General features: G+C 53.8%; 1 protein-coding gene across 1 annotated transcript in view; it reads left to right on the forward strand.

Moving 5' to 3' along the window:
- Positions 1-17,011, forward strand: part of TGM2 (transglutaminase 2) — a 31,417-nt gene extending 14,406 nt beyond the window's left edge. Inside the window, exons 5-13 of the mRNA XM_005858248.2 lie at positions 149-277; positions 1,248-1,425; positions 4,534-4,669; positions 5,443-5,546; positions 7,042-7,284; positions 8,243-8,515; positions 13,111-13,271; positions 14,349-14,485; positions 15,258-17,011. Coding sequence (XP_005858310.1) covers positions 149-277; positions 1,248-1,425; positions 4,534-4,669; positions 5,443-5,546; positions 7,042-7,284; positions 8,243-8,515; positions 13,111-13,271; positions 14,349-14,485; positions 15,258-15,408 — 1,512 coding nt within the window. The 3' untranslated portion in view covers positions 15,409-17,011. The remainder of the gene's footprint in view (positions 1-148; positions 278-1,247; positions 1,426-4,533; positions 4,670-5,442; positions 5,547-7,041; positions 7,285-8,242; positions 8,516-13,110; positions 13,272-14,348; positions 14,486-15,257) is intronic.
- The last annotated feature ends 5,056 nt before the right edge of the window (positions 17,012-22,067 follow it).

Consider the following 22,067-nt stretch of genomic DNA (forward strand, 5'->3'; position numbering starts at 1 on the left):
CCCAGTCCCTCCTCAGCCAGGAGAAGCTGGCATCACAGTCTGTGTAAGGCAGGCTGAGGGGTCCTATAGCCGCTGGGCTTCAAGGCAGACTTCCTGGAGGAGGTGACTCCTCACCCCCCTCATCCTCCTCTTGTTTCCTCTGACACAGTTTGAAGACGAGATCCTGGACACCTGCCTGAAGCTCCTGGACGTCAACCCCAAGTACCTGAAGAACAGTGGCCGCGACTGCTCCCGCCGCAGCAGCCCCGTCTATGTGGGCCGGGTGGTGAGCGCCATGGTGAGTGAGGGGTCCATGACAGAGCACAGTGGGGGCTCCCAAGGGATGGGTGAGTCTCAGCTAAGAGAGCTTGTATTTAGAAAGACAAAATTTACCCAAATGAGGATAATGTCATGTGATCCCTCAAAGCAATTCATTCGTTCAGCAAATATTTATCAAGTGCCGCGATGTCCCAGGCACTGGAGAAACAGCTGGGTTTAAGACATGTGTGGTCTCTAACTTCATAGAGTTTATGTTCCAGTGGGAGAGTGAGCAAAGACAGACATTAACCAAAATGTCATGTGAATGAGTTGCATAGTCATAAATAATGATGCAGGCGCTGAAGGAACCCAGATGTGTGAGCGTGTCTGACCCCAGGGCCTAACCTCAGTGAGGGAGGGGGGAGCCTCCGTAAGTGACGATCCCTGAGCAGATATACTAACTGGGAGGAGAAGAGCCTTTCAGACAGAGAGCTCAGCTTGTGCAAAGACCCTGATTAGGTGCCGACTTGGGCAGGTTTGAAGAGCAGAAGGGGGGCCAGCGTGTTGGAGCAGAGTGAGCAAGGGGGAACAGGGTGCAGGCAGGGCTGCAGTGGTAGGCCGGGGCCAGACCACGCAGAAGCCTGGATTTTTATCCTCAAGGGAAGGGAGTTGGGGAATGACACAATCTGGGCAGGAGCCAGAACTGGTCTTTGTACTCAGATCACAGGGTGCCACCCTGTAGACACATTCACATCTCCAGCATCGCCCTCGTGGCCTTGTCCCCTCTCCACCTCCTGCCTTCCCTTTCTCTTTCCTGCACCCTGGCTGCCAGCCCCAACCATCTCTGCTGTACCACACAGCCTGTCACACCTTGGTACCTTCGCACCTGCTGTTCCCTCATCCTGAAACTCCCTTCCCTGCCTTTTACTATGTGCTGAACTTGTGCTCATCCTGGCACGGCCACCACCCTCTCCCCAGACTTGATCCCCCTGGTGCCCTGCTGGTTGCAGGTCAACTGCAATGACGACCAGGGTGTGTTGCTGGGACGCTGGGACAACAACTACGCGGACGGCGTCAGCCCCATGTTCTGGATCGGCAGTGTGGACATCCTGCGGCGCTGGAAGAACTACGGCTTCCAGAAGGTCAAGTACGGCCAGTGCTGGGTCTTCGCTGCTGTGGCCTGCACAGGTGAGCTGCACACTGCGGGGTGGAAGGGCCTGGAACCTTTTCTCAGCTCCATGAGCCCTGGAAGTGGGGTGCAGAGAGCCCTGGGGTGGGAATCAAGAGACCCAAGGTCTCGTCCTATCTCTGCCACCAATGCCATCAATGTACTGTGTGGCCTGGAGCCAGTGGCTGCCCCTCTCTGTTCCTTTTTCCCACAATGAGGGATGTTATTTGGGAGGCAGCACGGGCTCAGGGTTGAGAATATAGACTTTGGAGCCAGGCAAACCTGAGCTGATGATGGTGCTTTGAGAATGGGTTAGCATCACATCCCAGTTGGGAACATGGAGTCAAGGGTGGAATTCAAACCCCAACTGGGCTTCTGACCATGTGTGTCCTTAAGAGTAAATCACTTAACTCAAATGGGCATAATAATAGTGCCTTTATTCTGGGGTGTTGTAAAGATTAAGTGAGTTAGCATATGTGAAATGTTTAAAATTATTTCATATGCATAACAACAAATACTTACATAGTGCTGCTGCCATTACTACAATAATAATAATAATAATAATTATTATTATTATTATTATTATTGGGCTCAGGAAATCTAAGAGGCTGATTTTGGGTTCCTAGCTTCTCTGACTCTAAGACCAGTGCGCAAGCCCAGGAAAGGGTCCCCAGCAGCCCCTGCACTTTCCTCCACTCCAGCAGGCTGGGTGCCGGTTCCCAGCGAGGCTGCCTCTGCTTTTCCTTCCCCATTTCCCCTCCTCCATGACTGTCTGCCCCCGGGACCTCTGAATTCCTCTTTCTCGTGAAACCTCCCCCTCCAGCCCCCTTTCCTCTGAGGGGCCTACAGCACACCTGCTCAGAGAACCCCATGGGTTTCCTGGAGAACCCCCACCATCGGTGGTCTGAGTCCCCGCGCTCCCCTGCGGATGCCTGCTTCCCCCGGGGCTGTGACCGCCTGCAGGTTTAGCTGCAGATCTTGCCCGTGACTGTCCTCTCCCCTGGGCCAAAGCTGAGTCAGGGTCCTTGCAGCCTCCTCCCAGGCCTGGCGTGGAATGGAACCAGGAAAACTTAGGCAAACCAGGGGCTGTCTGACTCCCTTGGTCCCGGCATTTCTTCAGGAAGCCAAATGGTGGGTTGGTCCATGGGCGCTGGAGTCTTACTGCCTAGTTTGATCCCAGCTCCACCTCCAGCCCCTGGGTGGACTTGGGCACGAGAATTGGTGTCTCCAAGCCTCAGTTTCCTCACCTGTAGAATGGAGACAGTGGTGACCAACCCAATTCACAGGAAGCTTGTAGGATCCTTAGCACTGTCTCGGGCTCAGGTTAGTTTGGGTTGGGGGTTGTCAGGGGAAGCTGTGATTCCTCATCTGGATCCTGGGGCATTTTCTCCGTGTCTGCGAGTTGGCCAACACTGGCAGACAGACATTTGCAGGGCACCGTGACACACTTTGCTGGTCCACCCTGGGCACTGGCAGACTAGACTGCCCATACCCAGCACCTCTCTGAGTCATCACAACATCCAGACAAGCAACTATTATTAGCTCCTCTCAGAGGAGGAAATGAAGGCTCAGAGAGGGCAAGTGTCTTGTCCGAGGTCACACAGCTGGTGGTGAGTGGCACAGCTGGACTTGACTTGGGGGAAGCCTCCTGGCCATAGACTGTGATGGAGGCTTCCCAGACACCATCCGTGAGGACAGGGATGATACCTTGCTCCTTGGGCAGTGAGGACAGGATTCTGGTGGCATGGCGGGGCAAGGTTTGGGCCACCAGCCTTCGCTGAGGCAGCAGCGAGTCTGGTCTCTGCCCAGGCCTCAGGGCACAGGAACCAGGCAAGAGGTGGGGATTCATGCTGCTCCTTTCCCGCCTCCTAACGCCCACACATCTGGCCAGAACCCTGGGCCCTAGTTGATGGCAGGCAAAGTTCACATCCCTGCCCCTCCCCTGATTTAGCAATTCAACCTCGGTCAAAACTAAAAGCGAAACAAGAGTCCTGTAGGTCATGTTGGCAGGGCTTTTTTGCTTCACTTCTTTTTTTTTTTTTTTTTTTTTAGCTATTTACTTTCTTTATCCTACCCTGAGAGTGTGTTGCTTTTACAATATATATTAAAAAGCACCTGAAAGATGGGGAAGTAAAAGCCCCATAATTCCATCTGTCAGGAGCACTCAGTACCGCCATTCGGGCAAGATTCATGCCTGGGATTCTCTCCTCTCCATGTGCTTTGGAGTAAATACAGGGCCCTCCTCATCCATGACTGTGTCCCAACACATCTGATGACACTGCACCTGCACCCTGACCTTATTTCATAGAAGAGGAGACAAGGCCCAGAGAGGTGAAGGGACTGGCCCCAGGTCACACAGCTGGAAACAGCGAGAGCTTGAATGGAAGGTCTTCTGACCTCTGCTTCCTCTTCTGCCTATTTCACTGCTTGCCCCCCACTCTGAATCTCTATCATTCCTTCATTCCTCCCTTCCTCCCTCCCTCCTCCTCTCTCTACTTCACCCACACCTTCATCTCATTGGACAAGATAGTATGTGCCAGGCCTACGCTGAGCTCTGGGGATATCAAATAAGACAGATCCCTCCCTGCCTCAGAGGACTAATTAAAGACCCCTCACGTGCCCGCCCATGGGGAATGATGATGAATCCCTAGTCTTGGTATGAATGCAAACAATGGGGCAATTTAAACCCAGCGAGGTGGCTTTCCTGGAGGAGAGACAGCACATGCCAATGCCCTGCGGCTGGTGGGAGTGTGGATGCTGGAGGAGCAGTGAGGAGGCCAATGTGGCTGGAGCAAAGTGTGCAGGAGGCTGTCAGGGGCCAGATCCTGCAAGGCCAGGGGGCCACAGCCAGAGGTCTGGCCTTGACCTCAAAGACCACGGGGAGCCATTGCAGGTCTAGCAGAGGCATGTTGATGTCAGATTTGCATTTTAGAGGTTTCTTCTGTTAGCTGAGGGTACAGAGTGGGCATGGGGCGACTAGCAAGGTGGGCACCATTGTCTGGGCAAGGGGATGACACACCCTTATCACTTGGATGGTGGGTGCAGTCTTCGCTGGGGTACAGATGGGCATGTCTTCAGGTCCTCAGCCCGATCCCTAACCCCTCTCTCTGCCGTGTCCCCCCTCCCAGTGCTGCGGTGCCTGGGGATCCCCACCCGAGTCGTGACCAACTACAACTCGGCCCATGACTCGAACAGCAACCTGCTCATCGAGTACTTCCGCAACGAGTTTGGGGAATTCGAGAGGAACAAGAGCGAGATGATCTGGTGAGGTGGGGCCCAGGTTGCGGGGAGGGCCCTGTGGTCTCCAGGAGAGGAGATCTGGGAAGGCTTCTCAGAGGAGGTCACATTTGAATTGGGTTTCAAATCTGAACAGAGTTTGCACGAGGGGGAAACGGGGTGTGGGGAGGGCTCTCCAGGCAGGGGGAACAGCATGAGCAAAGGCCAAGAGGAGAAAAGTCAGCACGATGCGTGGATGGCCTCAGGGAGTAGCGTTGTCGGGATTCTGGAGGCCAGGACAGGGGCCTGGCCTCCAGTGGCAGCGGCTGTCACCTCACCCACGGCTTCCAACTGGGAGCGGGACAGGCTGGCCACCTTGGAGCAGGTCTGGAGGGAGAGACCGGAGGTGGGGTGTGGTCCAGGCAGCTGGGGATGAGGCCTGAACCAAGGCACAGCCTGTTTCCAGAGGCTGGAAAAGAAGGGACGGGACCGAGAAATTAGGAGGAAACCTCAGCTGAACATCAGGAGCCACTGAAAGGGTCGGGCGGTGGGAGAGGCATTGAGAATGACACTCAGTGTACCGAGAAATTAGGAGGAAACCTCAGCTGAACATCAGCTGAACATCGGGCGGTGGGAGAGGCATTGAGAATGACACTCAGTGCAGGCGTGAGCACCTGGCCAGGGCCCACAGAGGGAAGAGCAAAGAGGAGTGTCAGGGGGCCAGGTGGGCCCAGCTGAGGACGAGGCGAGTGTGGACGGTGGGGAGGGGATGAAAGCCTGAGTGTGAGTCCTGGCCAACGTTCCGCTTCGCTTCCCAACAGGAACTTCCACTGCTGGGTGGAGTCGTGGATGACCAGGCCCGACCTGCAGCCGGGCTATGAGGGGTGGCAGGCCCTCGACCCCACGCCCCAGGAGAAGAGTGAAGGTGGGTAGGTGTGTCCTCATTGCCTAGATGAGAAAACTGAGGCTCAGAGAGCACTACTCAGAGTCCCTCCGCTGGAGAGCACAGGGCTGGCATTCTAACCCAAGTCTGGCTGACCCCGAAGGTCACTGACTGGCCCATCTAATGTGGGGACCGCACTGATGTAATATGAAACGTCACCCCTGCCTGCTGTGGAAAAGGGAGAAGCATAAAGAAAATATCAAATAGCAACTTGTCCTCTCCCTCCACACAAAGCATCGTTAACATTCTCACACAGTCACCTCCAATTATATGCTTGTTTGCATATGTGTGTGCAGGCGAGGAAGAGAGAACCACGGCAAAATTGGTGAAGCCAATTCATAGGACATAATACCTAGGGTTTACAAAGTCAACCAATTACACTGAACTAGAGTTATCAAAAGATGTTAAAAATAAATTTGTAATGTAATCGTATAGGTTTCATATAACAAGATCTAGTGGTAGAATTAATACATTAGGTAACTTGGTAGCAAGGATGAGCATAAACGTTATCTCCAATTATCGGTGACCACTATGAAGTGCTATGGAAGTATCTGTGGTTTTATGGGTGATGAGTCATAAGTGCAGCTAAGATTATGGTTTGCTGCTTCCACAGTCGAAGGAAATGCTGCCACAGTACAGTGAAGAGAAAGACCTCATCTTCCCCCATCCAAGTTCACGGACCCCTGAATTCTATTCGTTGCACCTTGGGGGTCCGTGGACTCCAGGTTAAGAGCTCTGGCTATATGTGGCCTTTCATGCTAGTTTGTCACTTTTCCGTATGTCATTAGCATTTCTCTACCCTGAAGTTTCTGTGATTTGAATTTGAATTCCGTGTTACTGTGTTCCATCAAATGGACGCACCATAATACAGTTACCCAGCCTCCAGTCCTCAACTTTCAGATGTGTGACCAGTTTGAGGCAGTTTCTGTGATTTGAATTTGAATTTCGTGTTACTGTGTTCCATCAAATGGACGCCTCCAGTCCTCAACTTTCAGATGTGTGACCAGTTTGAGGCAGCTGTAAACCACGCTGAGATAAACATTGGCGCGGGTGTTGTACCAGACAGAGGCCCTGCCTTCTCACATACGGCCAGCTGCGTGGCTCCCTCGGTTCCTTTGGGTGCTTTGGGATATCCTTCTATTTATCTATCACTTACATAGCACCTCGTATATGCAAATCCTCATTAGGGAGGTATAAATAGCATCCCCAACAGGAAACCGAGGCTCCGAGAAGTTAAGTAACTGCTTCAACGTCACACAGCTAATAAGAGCTATGATTTGAACCCTAAAAGCTGGGCTCCAGAGTCTCGATCCTTCATTCTTACCTATGATGCTTTCCTAGCAGTGGAGTCCCTGAGCCAAAGGGCTTTATGGCCTCGAGACGTTTTTCCGCGTGTGGTTGACTTGTGGAAGGTTTTGGAGGGTGCCATCCTCCCCTCATCCCAGGTCCATGTCTGCCTCCTCTTTCCCCCAACCAGGGACATACTGCTGTGGCCCGGTTCCAGTTCGTGCCATCAAGGAAGGCGACCTGAGCCCCAAGTACGACGCCCCTTTTGTCTTTGCCGAGGTCAATGCCGATGTGGTGGAATGGATCCGGCAGGAGGATGGGTCCATGCACAAGTCCATCAACAACTCCATGATGGTGGGGCTGAAGATCAGCACGAAGAGTGTGGGCCGTGACCAGCGGGAGGACATCACCCACAACTATAAGTACCCAGAGGGTAGGTGCCCAGGGCCTTCGACACTGCCTTGCAGATAAGCTGCCGGTTTTACCAGCCTGGCGAGTGTGTGTGTGTGTGTGTGTGTGTGTGTGTGTGTGTGTGTGTGATTTGGCAGTCTGCATACAATGACCTGTAGGTTACTCTCCGTTCCAAAAAACTCCTTAGGAACAGGTTATACTTACCAAACACACTGGAAGACGGTGGTAGAGGATAATTTGTTTAGGAAAATAATTCTATATTCCACAAAAGGATTCCATTTGGTCTTTAAGCCTCACTTTTTGGGGGGTTGGCTTGACTCAATAAAACTGAAGAGGGTGTCTGTTATATAGGAGAGGCATGCATCGTAACAAAAATGAATGATGTCCATGTTGTGTGTTAACAGCGCTTACCAGCTATGGGACCTACAGCTGTAGGTGGGCAGTTCCACACTTTTTCAACTTGTGAGGCTTGGAAATCCAGGGGGCCCTGGAGGAGGTTTCTGAAACTCAGTCGTGTTTATTTTTGCAGTAGTTCTCAGACAGCTGGGGAAGTGCGCAGGATGGTGGATGGGGAGGGGTGAGATGAAAGAGAAATGGACCAAGAGAGATTTAAAGATAAGATGGGTTCAATCAGGCACAAAAATAAGACTTCTTTCTGTTGCTAATGTTAAATCAGTAGGAGGAGGTGGGGGGAAGGATGTGGATTATTTTTAAAATTGGATCGGGCGCATCTGACAGCCAATCCAATACGATTGATGTTTCTAAGCATCTGCCCAGCACAGTGGGGCTCACAGGGATGACGAGGAAACCAGACCCCGGCCCACATCTGGCCCGCACTGACTTTCCAGGGCTGGCTGGGGGTTGGGGGTTCCGTGGCCGTGCTCTGGGTGGAAAGGGTAACACAGAAGGAAGAGGTGTTCCCGGGCCTCTGAAAGGTCTAGAGAGGATGGTTTGACAGGATGTCTTGCCTATCCCCACAGGGTCCCCAGAGGAGAGGGAGGCCTTCAGGAAGGCCAACAACCTGAACAAGCTGGAAGCTAAAGAGGAGACGGGGGTGGCCATGCGGATCCGCGTGGCCCGAAGCATGAAAATGGGCAGCGACTTCGACGTCTTTGCCCACATCACCAACAACACTGCAGAGAGCCACGCCTGCCGCCTCCTGCTCTGCGCTCGCCCTGTCAGCTCCAACGGGACGCTGGGGCCGGTGTGCAGCTCCAAGAACCTGCTCGACCTTTCCCTGGAGCCCGATTCCGGTAAGGCCCTTTGTTCCTGGATCAGTTATTGACCACAGACTGACGTGCTAGGAAGGGCCCTGCGCCCTGAGCGTGTGCCGTTTACCTCCCCATTTTCCAGGGGAGAAGACGGAGCACAGAGTGGTTAAGTCACTTTCTCAAGACCACACAGTCGGGATGTGGCAGGACTGAGACTCGAACCTGTGCTGTCAGCAGCTACACTGCTTTGTTCCATCTCATGTTCTCGGACTCCGACTGCTTTCCCAGACTCTCGACTGCTCTCTCCCCGCTAATTCCTTTCCTCCGTCTCCAGCAACTCCCACACCCAGGAGCCTCTCTCCTCTGGAGGTTCCCAACCTCTGAGAGAAGAGGGTCTAGACCAGCGGTTCTCAACCTGTGGGTCGCGACCCCTTTGGCGGTCGAACGACCCTTTCACAGGGGTCGCCTAAGACCAGCCTGCATATCAGATATTTACATTACGATTCATAACAGTAGCAACATTACAGTTAGGAAGTAGCAACGAAAATAATTTTATGGTTGGGTCACAACATGAGGAACTGTATTTAAAGGGCCAGAAGGTTGAGAACCACTGTGCTAGACCAACGCTAAGGCCATGTGGCTGCTGAGCACTTGACATGCCGCTGGCGCAACTGCGGAACTGAAGTTTCCATTTCACTTTGTAAACAGCCGCGTGTGGCCAGAAGCTGCCACATCGGACAGTGAAGCTGTCGTGGTGACAGGAGAAACGGTCCAGTCCGCTGCAGAGAGAAGGTTTTCCTCCTGGCCCTGATTGTCTCCTCATAAATGTTTAGCCCTAGCGCCTGTCCCGTCCACCCTGTAAGGCAGACCCCCTTCCCTTCCCTCCTTAGTTCCGTGTCTCCCCTGTTTTGGGGTAAAATAATGTCAGTAGATGACCCAGCCCTCAGCCCTGGGCAGAGCCTCTGCCTGCACGGTCGTCTCCTTGGTCCCTTTTGTTGCCCAGCTTTGTCACCATGCCGGGTTGTCTTCCTTAAGAAGGGGTCATCTGGGGCTGGGTCTTGAGGGATGCATAGGAGTTCACTTTGGAAAATGGGCAAATAAGCCTGAGACCCTGAGAGGGGTTGTGGCCGCTGCTGAGGTCACTTGGTAAGGCGGCACAGAACCCTCCTCCCGCCACCCAGGAGCCCAGTCCTGCCTTTTGCATTAGGAGCCAGAGGCATGAGAAGGGCAGAGGGGTCATGGAGCTGGGAGAGGACCTTGGGGCAGTGGAGTGAGACACTGACGGTCCTCTGAGGGTCCTTCTAGCTGAACCTCCGTGTCCCCCTCAGAGACAGGAGAGTCATGACCTGATAGTGTGGGACTGTCTGGCCAGCAAGAGGCGGGCACACCGTAGCCACTTCATACCTGGGACTATGCTAGTACGCAGAGCTGTGCGAGGCCCAGGGCAGGAGCGCTCTGTGTTTATGCAGGGGGGCCCTCCCTCTCCTCTTGCCTGTCAGCCTTCGGCCCTTGGCCCCGTGGGCTGGCGTGTGGGGCACAGCCATCCAGGTGCTAGGGAGGCCTGTCTGTGTTTCAGGCCGGGGATCTATGGGACTGACAGTGCCACCTCCTGGTTTTGTCTTGGGAACCACATGGGCACTCCTGGAGCCGCATGTCCAGAGCAGACGCTCGGTCAGGGTCCCTGAGCAGGGCCAAGCCCTCCGGACAGAGTCACTTGGCACTAGGGCTGGGGTCCCAACACTTACACTGTTGAAAGATGCATTCTGAGGCCAGTCAGACTGGCTTTGCATGTGGCCACTACCACCGCCTAAATGTATGACCTTGGGCAGGTGGCCAAGCTGCCTGAGCCACAACCCATACTCACCCATTAATTGGAGCAACAACATGCCCACCTAACGGGCCCCTGTGAGGACATGTGCTCAGGTGCTCAGGAGCTGGCCGGAAAGTATAAAGTGGTGCCGGGCGTGGGGGGCCTTCACTCCTCGATGAGCAGAAGTGCAAACAGGTGTGGGAGGCGAGAAGCCCCCAGGCCTTTCCTGATCACCTGCTGTGCCAGGTAGTGGTCTCCGTGCTGGGCGCAGTGGGGCCTGAGCCCTGCAGCCCTGGATGACACGGCAAGGGCCCAGCTTGGCCCTAAGCATCCGGGCCCTACGTGTCAGGTGTGTGGGGTGTCAGAACACCCAATTCTGCTGACGGGCTGTGGGTGCCGGGGTGTTTCTCTTCTCCATCCCAGGCCTCAGGTTCCCCGTTTGGTCAAAGTCTGATTCATCTTTGTAGAGCCCTTTGGCCCACTTGTTAGGATGCATTCATGTCATTTCCTTCTTGGGCTCGGGACCACTTCAAAGGGAGGAAGTGTCCTTCCTAGAATGTGTGGCAAGACGTGAACTTCAGCCTGGACCAGGGATAATGATTTCCTCCCGGGCCTCTTTGCCGCCCAGATGCCATCGGGCCCACGGAGCACTGTTCCGGAGAGCCTCCCACCAAGCCTGTTGCTGTTTCTCCTCATCCTGGGGATGTGTTCCCAACAGGGGGTCAGGGACCCACAAGGGCACAGCCTGCAGGGAGCGGGCAGAGGACGGTATCCTCAGGCTGTGAGGTGGAGCTAGTCCAGGTGCCCCGTGGGGCCTCCAGTGCCAAGCTCAACCTGAGGCAGATTCTGTGACTCTTAAAAACCCCACACTTTGGCTGAGTTGCACATGATTCTCGGAAGATTAGATCTGGGGGATTTCCATGTGCTAATGGACAGGAAGCTGGGCCTAGGACAGCAGAACAGAATCCAGTTGCCCCCACCCCTGCCTCCTTGCCCTGCTGCTTCTCTCCCTCCCCTTCCTGCCCCTCCCTATCTCTCTCTCTCCTCCCTCACCCCTCCCGGTGGTCACTGGGAATGCAGCCAATTGGTGATCACGCCTGCCCACAGCACCCTCCAGAACAGGCAAATCATTAAGGAATGACTGAAACCACCGGACAAGTTTCCTTCTCTCGGCCAGCACCTGGCCCAAGGCCAAGGCCGTGGTCCCTGCCGTGGTCCCTGCGACAGAAGGCAGTTCTCGAAGGTCCAACCCCACCCGGTTCAGCCTCCTGGAAGGTCCAACCCCACCCGGTTCAGCCTCCTGGAAAAGAGGCAACAGAAAAAAAAGTTGGGCCGTGTCCTCGAAGCTCCTGGATGACAATGTTCCCTTTCTTTCCTGTGGAGTTGGTCAGACTTTCCACTCTGCCCCACCAGGAATTTTCACTCCTTTTGGTCCCTTTTGGCGGAGGATTTGCTTTTCTTCCCCTAATGTCATCTGATCAGAGGTTGGGGCAGATCCACCCTGGGAATGAATGGCTGGAGGGCTGGGCACAAGGAGGCAGTATTTTCCAAAGGGTGGGATGTGGACCATCAGTGCGAGAAAGTGACTCTCTCAGCTCTTCACGCTCCTTCAGATGACCTCACAGGGGACGGGTCTTAGCATCCCAACCCTTGCTAATCGCCCTTTTGAACAGTAAGCTCAGGTCTCAGACTGAGAGCCCTTAGCTGACAAGATAGCTCACCGGAATTGAATAAGCATGACTTAGCTGGTATTTATTTTTACCAGTTACCTTCTATTTATGGTAAATGAGACTGGTTTGCTGCAAAGGATGATGAAAAATTTCCCTGGTTAGAATAGGCTAGAAAATATAAATGAGTGGACTGAAAGAAAAATAATGAGCAAAGAATTAGGATACTCTCTGATGTGTGAAAAATCGTGAATGGCTGGAGTTTGGGAAATGCTGGTCTAGTGGGGGGAGGAAGGGGCCAGATGGCAGAAAAAGAGGCACCAGCATCTCCTGTCAGGGACGATGGAGAGAGGCACTGGGGTGATGATGGAGCCCAGGGACCCTCCCTCCAGCAATCCTGTGTGGCAGGGGAAGCCCAAGAAACAGGGATCTGTCCAAGGCTCCCTGTGACCAATGGGACAAGCAGGGCCTGGCTCAGGCTTGCGTATTCTCAGTCCTGTGTCCTTTTCCCTGCTCTTTCCTGCCCCCTACAGGCCTCAGTGTTCTTGTCAGAATAATGGGCTGACAATCACACTTGGTTTCTCTGCAGTAGGAGGGGTGACCCTGGTTCCTTCTCTCTTACTCCCGCATTGCTGTGTGGCTTTTGCTCTGAAAGGACCTCTCGTCTTAGCGCTGCCAGCGTTAAAGGTGCCGGTTGTCTGGGGAAACAAGAGGCAACAGAAAAAACAGAGAGAGGAGGTCATCTTCCCAGGCTCACACAGCCCGTCATTGGCCAACCAGGGCCAGGTCTCCTGATCTGAGCCCCTACTGGCAGAAGTGTTTCTTCGTCTATCAAATGGCACAGTCTTATCGGCCTCATGGGGGAAAGCGAGGTCCTGACTGGCCGAGTGACTTGCCCAGCATCCCTGTGAGCAAAGGGGGGGAGGCAGGATCAGCACCAGGCCTGTCAGAGCTCCAGGCCTTCCCCTACCAGCTGTTTTACTTCCCCTGCCCACCTCCTCCCTGGGCACCCTGGAGCCAGGGCAGGCAGGGGAAAGGCCTGGGACCTGCCCAGCCATCCTCCCGCTGTGTGAGCTCATTCCTTGCCCTCTCTGTGCCGGTGGAAATGCAAGAGGAGAGGTGTCTTGGTCATTAAGTGTGCTCTCGCCTCCCCCCTGCAGAGAAAAGCATCTCCCTTCCAATCCTCTATGAGGAGTACTGTGGCTACCTGACGGAGTCGAACCTCATCAAGGTGCGGGGCCTCCTCATCGAGCCAGCTGCCGACACCTACCTGCTGGCCGAGAGGGACATCTATCTGGAGAATCCAGAAATCAAGATCCGGGTAAGGGGCTGGCTGGGCAGGGTCCCAGGGCAAGCCCAGAGCTGGGAGAGGGCAGGCCTCGTGCACCTGCATCCCTGCACCCTCAAGCTCGTTGACACTTCAGGGATCTTCATGAAAAGCATCATGAAGCCAAAAGAATTTGAGCCTCATGTAGCCTCTAGGAGTGAATCTTAGAATCTCAGCGTGGTAGAGTCATGGCATTTAGGGATCGCAGAGTCATGGACCCTTAAAAGCTAGCCTCCGAAGGCTAGATCCCCAGAGCCTGGGACCCTGGTGGGACAGGGAGCGTAGGGAAGTCAAGGGCATAGACTCTGAAGTCTGGCTGCCTGGCTTTGTGGCTGGGTGGCCCTGGGCATACTTCTCTGCCCCTCCGTGCCTCAGTTTATTCATCTTAAGGTGGGCGTTATAAGGATTAAATGTGCATCCACAAGAAGCACATAGAACCTATACAGTGCATTGTAAGCGCCCAATAAAAACTGACTATTGTCACCATCATCATTGTCATCGTAGTGATTGACTTCAAGGAGCCACTCAGGACCCCAAATGCAGCAGTTACGAATAAATGGTGAAGAGCAGAGCGTGAGGGAGTGAGCACTGTGTGCCAGATACTCTGCTAGGAGCTTGCACGTTATTTGCTCGTTATTTGCACGTTATCCTTATGAGAACCTGCAGCCAGGCATTTCTCTCCCGTGAAGAAACCAAGGCTCAGAGAGGGTAGTGACTTTCGGGGTCACACAGCGAGGAAGGGGCAGAGATCGGCTGGCTCCAAAGCCTGTGATCGTCTCACTCTAGGCCCTGGAACAAGGGAGAGTAGAGCCCCTCTGGGTTGTGTGGCGCCTCCCTGCAGCTCCATGAAGGAGGCCGGGCCAGGATCATCACCTGTGTTTTCCAGATGGGGAAACTGAGGCACGGAGGTCAGGAGTGAGAGTGGCAGGATGGGCATGACTGTGTCCAGCAAACATTGGACCAAATTGCAGCAAAGACCGGGATGGCCCAGCCGGGACCCTGCCTGCCCTGGAGGGGTTCTGGGCCCTCCCTCAATGCTGTCCCTTACCTCTGCCCTGTGCCCTGCCCCAGATCCTGGGGGAGCCCAAGAAGAACCGCAAGCTGGTGGCCGAGGTGTCCCTGCAGAACCCGCTCACCGAGCCCCTGGAGGGCTGCACCGTCACTGTGGAGGGGGCTGGCCTGACCGAGACACAGAAGACCGTGGACATGTAAGTGTCGGTCACTCCAGCCTGGGGACTGGGAGCCGAGGGCAGATGCTGATGGGGGCACCACACTCAGGCCCATAACCCCTCCTCTCATCCATACACCTACCCACCCCTGCCTGAGTACCCCTGGGGCAGAGTCCCCCCCTCTCATCCTCTCAACACCCACACCCCTGTGTTCCATGCATGTGTCTCACAAACCGGAACAATTACACATCCTGTCACTAAACACCTGCCCCAACGCACAGGCCCTCACATAAACACAGGCATCTGCACCCTGAGTGTCTACACGTGTGTCCTAGATGCACATATGAGCACATACACTTATTTTTCACTTTATTATTGTAATGTAACTTACATACAGTAAAGAACCCAAATCACACATGTACAGCTCAATGCATTTTCACGCATGTGGTCACCTGAGCACACCCCCTCTTACTACAAGCACACCATCCACTTCCATGTGTGCATGAGCGTGCGCGCACACACACACGCACACGCACACACACACACACACACAAGCACACCATCCACTTCCATGTGTGCATGAGCGCGCGCGCACACACACACACACACACGCACACACACACCTCTCTATACAAAGCAGGCTGCCCAGGCCCCGGAGAGCAGTGGATCCATTTATTACTGTCATTATTGTCAGCATTAAGCTGTACAGAGGCTCTGTGCTAAGTTCTCTGTATCCACACGTCATTCTGGCCTGACCCCTCCGTGGACACTGGGCTTGGCATCTCCTCAGCCTCCTTCTCTCTCTCCACAGCCCAGACCCCGTGGAGGCAGGGCAGGAAGTCAAGGTCAGAGTGGACCTGCTGCCTGTCCAAGTGGGCCTCCACAAGCTGGTGGTCAACTTCGACAGCAACAAGCTGAAAGCCGTGAAGGGCTACCGGAACGTCATCATTGGCCCTCCCTAAGGGGCTCCCGTGCCCAGCTCCATCTCAGCCAGCCCACAGCCCCCAACTTGATCCCCAATCTTTATCCCAAGCTAATGAGGAAAATGGGCCCCAGACCCACCTTGTCCCCTGAGCCTGGTTCCCACCCCCTTACCCATGAGCGATGTTCTGTGCCTCCACAGTGGGGTTGACTGGGCTTGGGGTGGAGAAAAAGAGATCCATGCCTCCCCCTCCAGCCCAGATGCCATTTGGAAAGCAACTGACCACCCACCACACTGTCTGATCTATACCGCAGTCCCTTGGAGCAAAAATGAGACTATGAGATAGTCTCCAGAGTTGGCTGGATCAAGGAACTCCACACCCTAGTGTGTCCTGTGCCCCTTCCCCAGACTGTGCCCAGGCCCCAGAGGTCCTTGGGGAAGCCAGCACAGGTGGGGATGGGGAGGGTCCCAGGTTCAGGACAGGCTTGAGCTCCTCCCACATCCCAGAAGCTCTGGCCCACAGCTCCCCCACCCTCCTCACGATTGTGAAGCCCCTACGTGCAGGTGCCTCCTGTACTAGCTGGTACTCTCGTGGCTGCCAACCCGTTTAATCACCACGGAAAACTGCAGAATGGGAGCTGATTTCTCAAGGAGGAGACCGGGCCTCGGAGAAGGGAGGTGGCCCGTGTGCACAGGCGGGCTTGTGGGTATTCCAAAGGCTGGGTAATGTGAAGGCCTGGGGATGGAGCACAGGCCTCTGACTCCGAGTCCAGCGCCCTGTCCTTGCCACCAGCCCTGACCTGTGAGTGTCAGAGAGGCCATCTGGGACCTGATCCAAAAGGACCCAGGTGGGGTGAGGAAGTGGGAAAGGATTGGGAGCGGTCAGAGCCCCAGGTGCGGCCAGCCGCTGCCTTCCCCTCTCTGGGCCTTGCTGTCCTCACCTCCGAGGCCCTCTCAGCTCTCCTGATGCCATGTATGACCCAGCAAGTCCTACTCCCTGGCTGCACAGAGCTTAGGCCACGTGCCCGGGTGTTTCTAAGAGTGAAACCATGACCAGGACCACCGCTCTGCCCCAGCCTATCCAGGCCCCACACCTGTGCCCAGGCACCTTCCATCAGACCCCAGTCCCAAGGGAAAAGAGCCCCAGAGGCCCCTGTCCTACCCATGAGCCTGCCCACCGCAATGTCTAGACTTCACAAGAGCCTTAGCTGCCTGTGCTGCTCACTAACCGAGAGGGTCCGCACTCAGCCGCCCCCTCTTTGCAGGACCGGGGCCCTGGAACACAGCTCAGAGAGCTATGAGCTGTCATCTCTGGCTTAATCCCCCACACTCCCCATGTGACTAAGGTCTCCCTAGGGCTGGAGGAGGGAAAAGGGAGCATTCTCCGTCTGGAGTGGGGTCCCAGCCAAACAGGGTCCCCCAAAGCCCAGCCAGGGCCTCGGGGAGAGTCACGCTGATGCACTTAGAACTGGCTGCTTCGCACAGGGGAAGAGTCACAAAATGAGCCGACACATCTGTTTTATATACTGCTCTGTTTCTCTATGGTTTTATACACGCTTTGGGGTTCCAATCAGGCAGTAGATATGCTTTTGAGCCACAGGGAGCGAGCACTGAAATAAAAGAGTTTATTTTGCACATTCAAATAAGGTCCGTCTGGTTCTTTTCATGCTTTTGAGGAGGGTGAGTGGGTGAGCTCATTCACACTGGGACCAGCCAGGTCCAGACTTGACTGGCATTCAAGGCTCTCCAGCCTCTTTCTCAAACAAAACATGTTTGGGCCACAATGAACTTCCTGTATCTCCCCAACCCTGAGTACTTGCCAACTTCTTAGCTTTTGCATGTCTAGTTCCCTGAACCTCGTGTCCTTCCCCTTCCTTGCCCGTCTTACGAACTCCTTCTCATCCCCTAATGCTTAACTCTGTGAGGCCTTCACAGATTTCTCCTCAGGCCCCCAGAGCCCTGAAACGTGGACCAACTCAAACATTTATCAGTGAGTTTTCGTTCCATGTTGGTATATCTGTCTCCCTTGCCATTCTATATGACGTTCTCAGGGGCAGAGACCACGTTTCTCTTAAATCAGTGGTCCTCAACCTTTAATACAGTTCCTCATGTTGTGGTGACCCCCAATTTCATTGTTACCAATTGAACATAATTAAAGCATAGTGATTAATCACAAAAACAATATGTAATTATATATGTGTTTCCAATGGTCTTAGGCGACCCGTGTGAAAGGGTCGTTCGGCCCCCAAAGGGGTCACGACCCACAGGTTGAGAACCGCTGTCTTAAATAGACATTAATAAATACTGAATTGGTAAATCAAAGTATTTGAACTCAGCTCTCATAAAACCAGTGCCGTCCAAAAGAAATGTAACATAAGCCACATTAAAAAGAGTAAAGAACCCTGCCAGCGTGGCCCAATGGTTGAGCATCGGCCTATGAACCAGGAGGTCATGGTTTGATTCCCAGTCTGGGCACATGCCCAAGTTGTGGGCTCAATCCCCAGTATGGGACGGACATCAGTGATTCTCTCTCATCATTGATGTTTCTATCTCTCCCTCTCCCTTCCTCTCTGAAATCAATAAAAATATACTTAAAAAATAGACACAGGTGAAATACACTTTATCTAATATGTCCAAAATATTGTTACTTCATCACGTAACCAATATGAAATTCATTAGTGAGACACTTTACATTCTTATTTTCACACACTGTCTTTGAAATGTGGTGTAGAGTTCACACTGACAGCTGTCTCCGCTCAGACTGGCTGCATTTCAAGTCTCCATGGCCACAGGTGGCTACTGGCTACCATAGTGGATGGGTGGATGGTGCCATGTCAGACTGTGACTCCAGGAGTGTGGGGACTTGGTCATTCACCTCATTCCCCACTAATGTTTGTTGACTGAATAGATGATAGAAGACAGTCTCCGGTCCTCAGGGAACCCCTGTTGAAAGACATGACGTGCTCCTAACAATAAATCCAGATAAATGAATCCCGTTATCCAGGTGTTGAATCCTTCTGTTGCTTGCACACTACACCCTGGCTCTGGCCTGGACTGCTGAGCATTTTACCAGTTACTAACTTACTGGAAACAGAAACCACTAGCCACTTCAGGCAGGGAGCGAGTTCTTTGGGGAAACTGATGGCAGAGGCATCTGAAAGGCGGAAGAGCACAAACAGGAGTGTCACCCAGAAATCGGGAAGGAGCTGCCACCTGGACAGAGCCCGGGAGCCCAGGAGCCCGTCAGTCCGCACCACCTCGCTGCTGGAGGGGTTGTCACTGCGGCCCTGGTACCGACAGAACTGCTGGGGTCTACAAAGCCTACCCAAGTCCTCCTGCCTTCTCCCCACTGGCAGAACCTACGCAGAAACTAGTTGGCCAGGGACTCTGGAAAGTATTATTTCCAGGCTCACGCCCCCTGAAAACAGAGATGACTAGGCAACTGGGGATGGAGGAGGGGATGGAGTTGAGTAGCTGATACTTAACACTGCTTCCTCTGAGAAGAACACCCTTCCCATGATCTCCACCTTGGAACTCTTACTCAGCCTTCAAAACCCTCCTCCTCTGTGAAGCCTTCCTGGACTGCAGTCAGTGCTTCAACCTCTGGCTCCCCTCAGCACATTGCAAAAGCCCATTGCCACACTCCGCAGCCTGTTAGAACAGCTGTGTGTGCGCGCCCTATATTCTGGAGCACCCTGAAGGCAGGATAGGGCTCACACCCCTGAAAGGGGGCCACCAAGTGGACTCAGGACTGCCAACTCTGGCTCCCAGCTCTGACTGCCCACCCCCCACAGGGCAGGTCTGCCAATGCTAGACAGATTCAGAGGCCTCTCCTGAGCAGCCCCTAAGCCTGCTCCACCCCGGGGAGCCCACAAGCCAGGAGCCCAGGAAGGAGAAAGGCCCTGCTGGTCGACAGAGAAAATGAACCTGAGATCCTGCTCGCCAAGCCAGATGTGAGGGCCGAGTCTGGGCCCCACAGTACAGTCCGCACGTGCACTGCCACAGGGCAGCTCAGTGCTGCTGGGCCCCCTCCAAGCTCGGCTCACAGCCCTGGCACCAGGGGCCTGGGCTCTGGAGTCAAACAGATGCAGGATCAAAGCCTGGCTCTGCCACGGATTCCCAGCACGGCTTCAGGCAGGTTCTCGGCCTCTCTGTGCCTCCTGGTCCTCCTCTGTTGAGTGAGGATGAGATGGTGTCTGCTTTCATGGCCAACGTGCAGGTCTGGGAAAGTGGTGCACGGAAAACAGAGCTGCCCCCGGCACATGGCAGCCCTAATACCCGCCTTTTCTGAGGGTCAGGAACCGTCATGTGCACTGAGTCACTTACTCCTCAAACAGCCGAGTCATGTTTCCCCCAGTTTATAGCTCTCGCTACAGAGCTGGACTTGAACCCAGGCTGCCTCCCGTCCCCAGAACATAGCCCAGAGGAGGCCCAATTTCCACTGAATTCTCCTTCCCAAATGGTTCCAGAACACGTGGGGCAGAGGCCTCCACACAGTCCTGGTGGCCATCGTGGTGTCTGATTGGGGCCATCTTCCCACCCCCAGAGTTCCTCTCCTCTCCAGCTGCTCTTGTTTGCCTAGGATGCCTGCCAGCTCACCCCTTGGCCTCAAGCCAAGTCCAGAATAACAGAATGTTGATAGAATCTAAGTAGGAGCAGCTGAGGGTAGATGGCCAGGCCGCAGCCCCCTGGAGGCATGTGCGCCGTGAGGCCGGGACTGGGTCAGCGCACTCTCCTGGCCTCCCTGCTTCCCTGCCCCACAGGCCCGGGCAGAGACCCAGAAACACACAACTGGACAACTGTGAAGCCCTGTGTTCTGTTTTAAGAGCCGAAATCCAAAGGGACCCATTAAAAGCAGAAAAGATGAAAAAAAATGATGATGCATCATCCCTAGCCTTGGCTCAGTGGATAGAGCGTCCACCCGCAGACTGAAGGGTCCCGGGTTTGATTCCGGTCAAGGGCACGTACTTTGGTCTCAGGCTGGATCCCCAGCCCTGGTCGGGGCGCACAGGCAGGAGGCAACCAATTGATGTGTCTCTCTCACATCGATGTTTCTCTCTCTGTCTCTCCCCCTCCTTCCCGCTCTCTCTAAAAATCAATGGAAAAATATCCTGGGGTGAGGATTAACAACAACAACAAAAAATGATGGCGTATCAGCCTTGAGAACACAGGATCTGTAATGACACGCAGCACCGTGCCTCTCACAGACCTCAAGTGGAGCAGAGGCAACAGACACAAAAGACTATTCTCAACAGAGTTCCGCTCACATGCAGTCCATGAGCAGGCGGAACTCATCTGTGTGTGAGAAGTCGGGCCGTGTTTTCCCTGGCGGCGGGGAGGCGGGAATGGGATGGTTTGATTTTCTTCATCTGGGTGCTAGGTAAACAGGCACTCAGACTGTGAAAATGTGCCAACTGTATTGTTATATAATGGTCCTCTCTTTGTATGTCTGGTCTACTTCCATAAAATTTCAAAACATTTGGTTTTCAGAGGTTCTAAACTTAAGTCCAGATGGGGGATGGAGGAGAGGGGCTCAGCTCCAGAGTTCTCTCCATTCTTCTTCTGGGAGAGGGATCCCAGTAGGTACACCTCCAGGGATACTGTGAGGCTTAAACAAGATGTTACGCATGTAAACACGAGACTGCAGGGCTAGGGCTTGTGCGTCTCATTTGCTGTGAACAGCGTGAGGCACGTCCGTCAGCAATGAACACGTTGAATGAGTGAACATAAAGCTGGGCTTTTGTCATCTCAGCCAATCTTCAGAACAGGCCATAGAGAGGATCATCCCATTTCCCCACTGGGGAAACCAAGGTGCAGAGATGTCAGACAGCTCACTCGACATCACCCAGCAAGCCGATGGTGGAGCAGGAATTAGAATCCATTGACCCTCTCAACCACAGCATCTCACAGAAAGACCTGGAAAGTGGAAGGGAGGACTTGATCCCCAGACCCCGGGCAATGGACATGGCAAGTCTTTCCCCATCAGCACCCCAGGGTCTGAGAAAGCCAGACTAGAAGCTGGGCTCATGAACAGTTACCACATGACCCAGCAACTCCACTCCAGGTATACACCCAGCAGGAATGAAACCATGTGACCACACAAAAATGTGTACAGGAATGTTCATAGCAGCATTATTCATAGTAGCCAAAAGTCCATCAACTGATGAATGTATAAATAAAATGTGGTATATCCCATAAAACAAAATATTCAGCAATAACAATGAGTGAAGTACCAGTACACGCTACAACATGGGTGAACCTTGAAAACATTATACTCAATGAAAGAAGCCAGTCACAAAAGACCCCATGTTGCATAATTTCATTTATATGAACTGTCCCAAAGAGGCAAATCTATATATATAAAAGGCTAATATGCAAAGTGTCCCCTCGGGAGTTCGACTGGGAGACCGGGAGTTCGATCACTCGCTATGATGTGTGCTGACTACCAGGGGCTGGGAATGAAGGAAGGTCCCAGCAGGCAGCTGGAAGGCCCCAATCGGCCCTGATCACCAGCCAGGCCTAGGGACCCTGCCCGTGCATGAATTTCGTGCACTGGGCCTCTAGTATATAGAGAAGAGAGTAGATTGGTGATTGCCTGGGGCTGGAGGGATTGAGGGACTGGGAGTGGGCAATGGCTTAGGGTATGGGTTTTTTGGTTTTTTTTTCGGGGGGGGGGGGGGGGGGAAGGTAAAAGCAATA

This window comes from Myotis brandtii, unplaced genomic scaffold (assembly GCF_000412655.1).
Source record: "Myotis brandtii unplaced genomic scaffold, ASM41265v1 scaffold1163, whole genome shotgun sequence".
In the NCBI taxonomy this organism is placed as follows: Eukaryota; Metazoa; Chordata; class Mammalia; order Chiroptera; family Vespertilionidae; genus Myotis; species Myotis brandtii.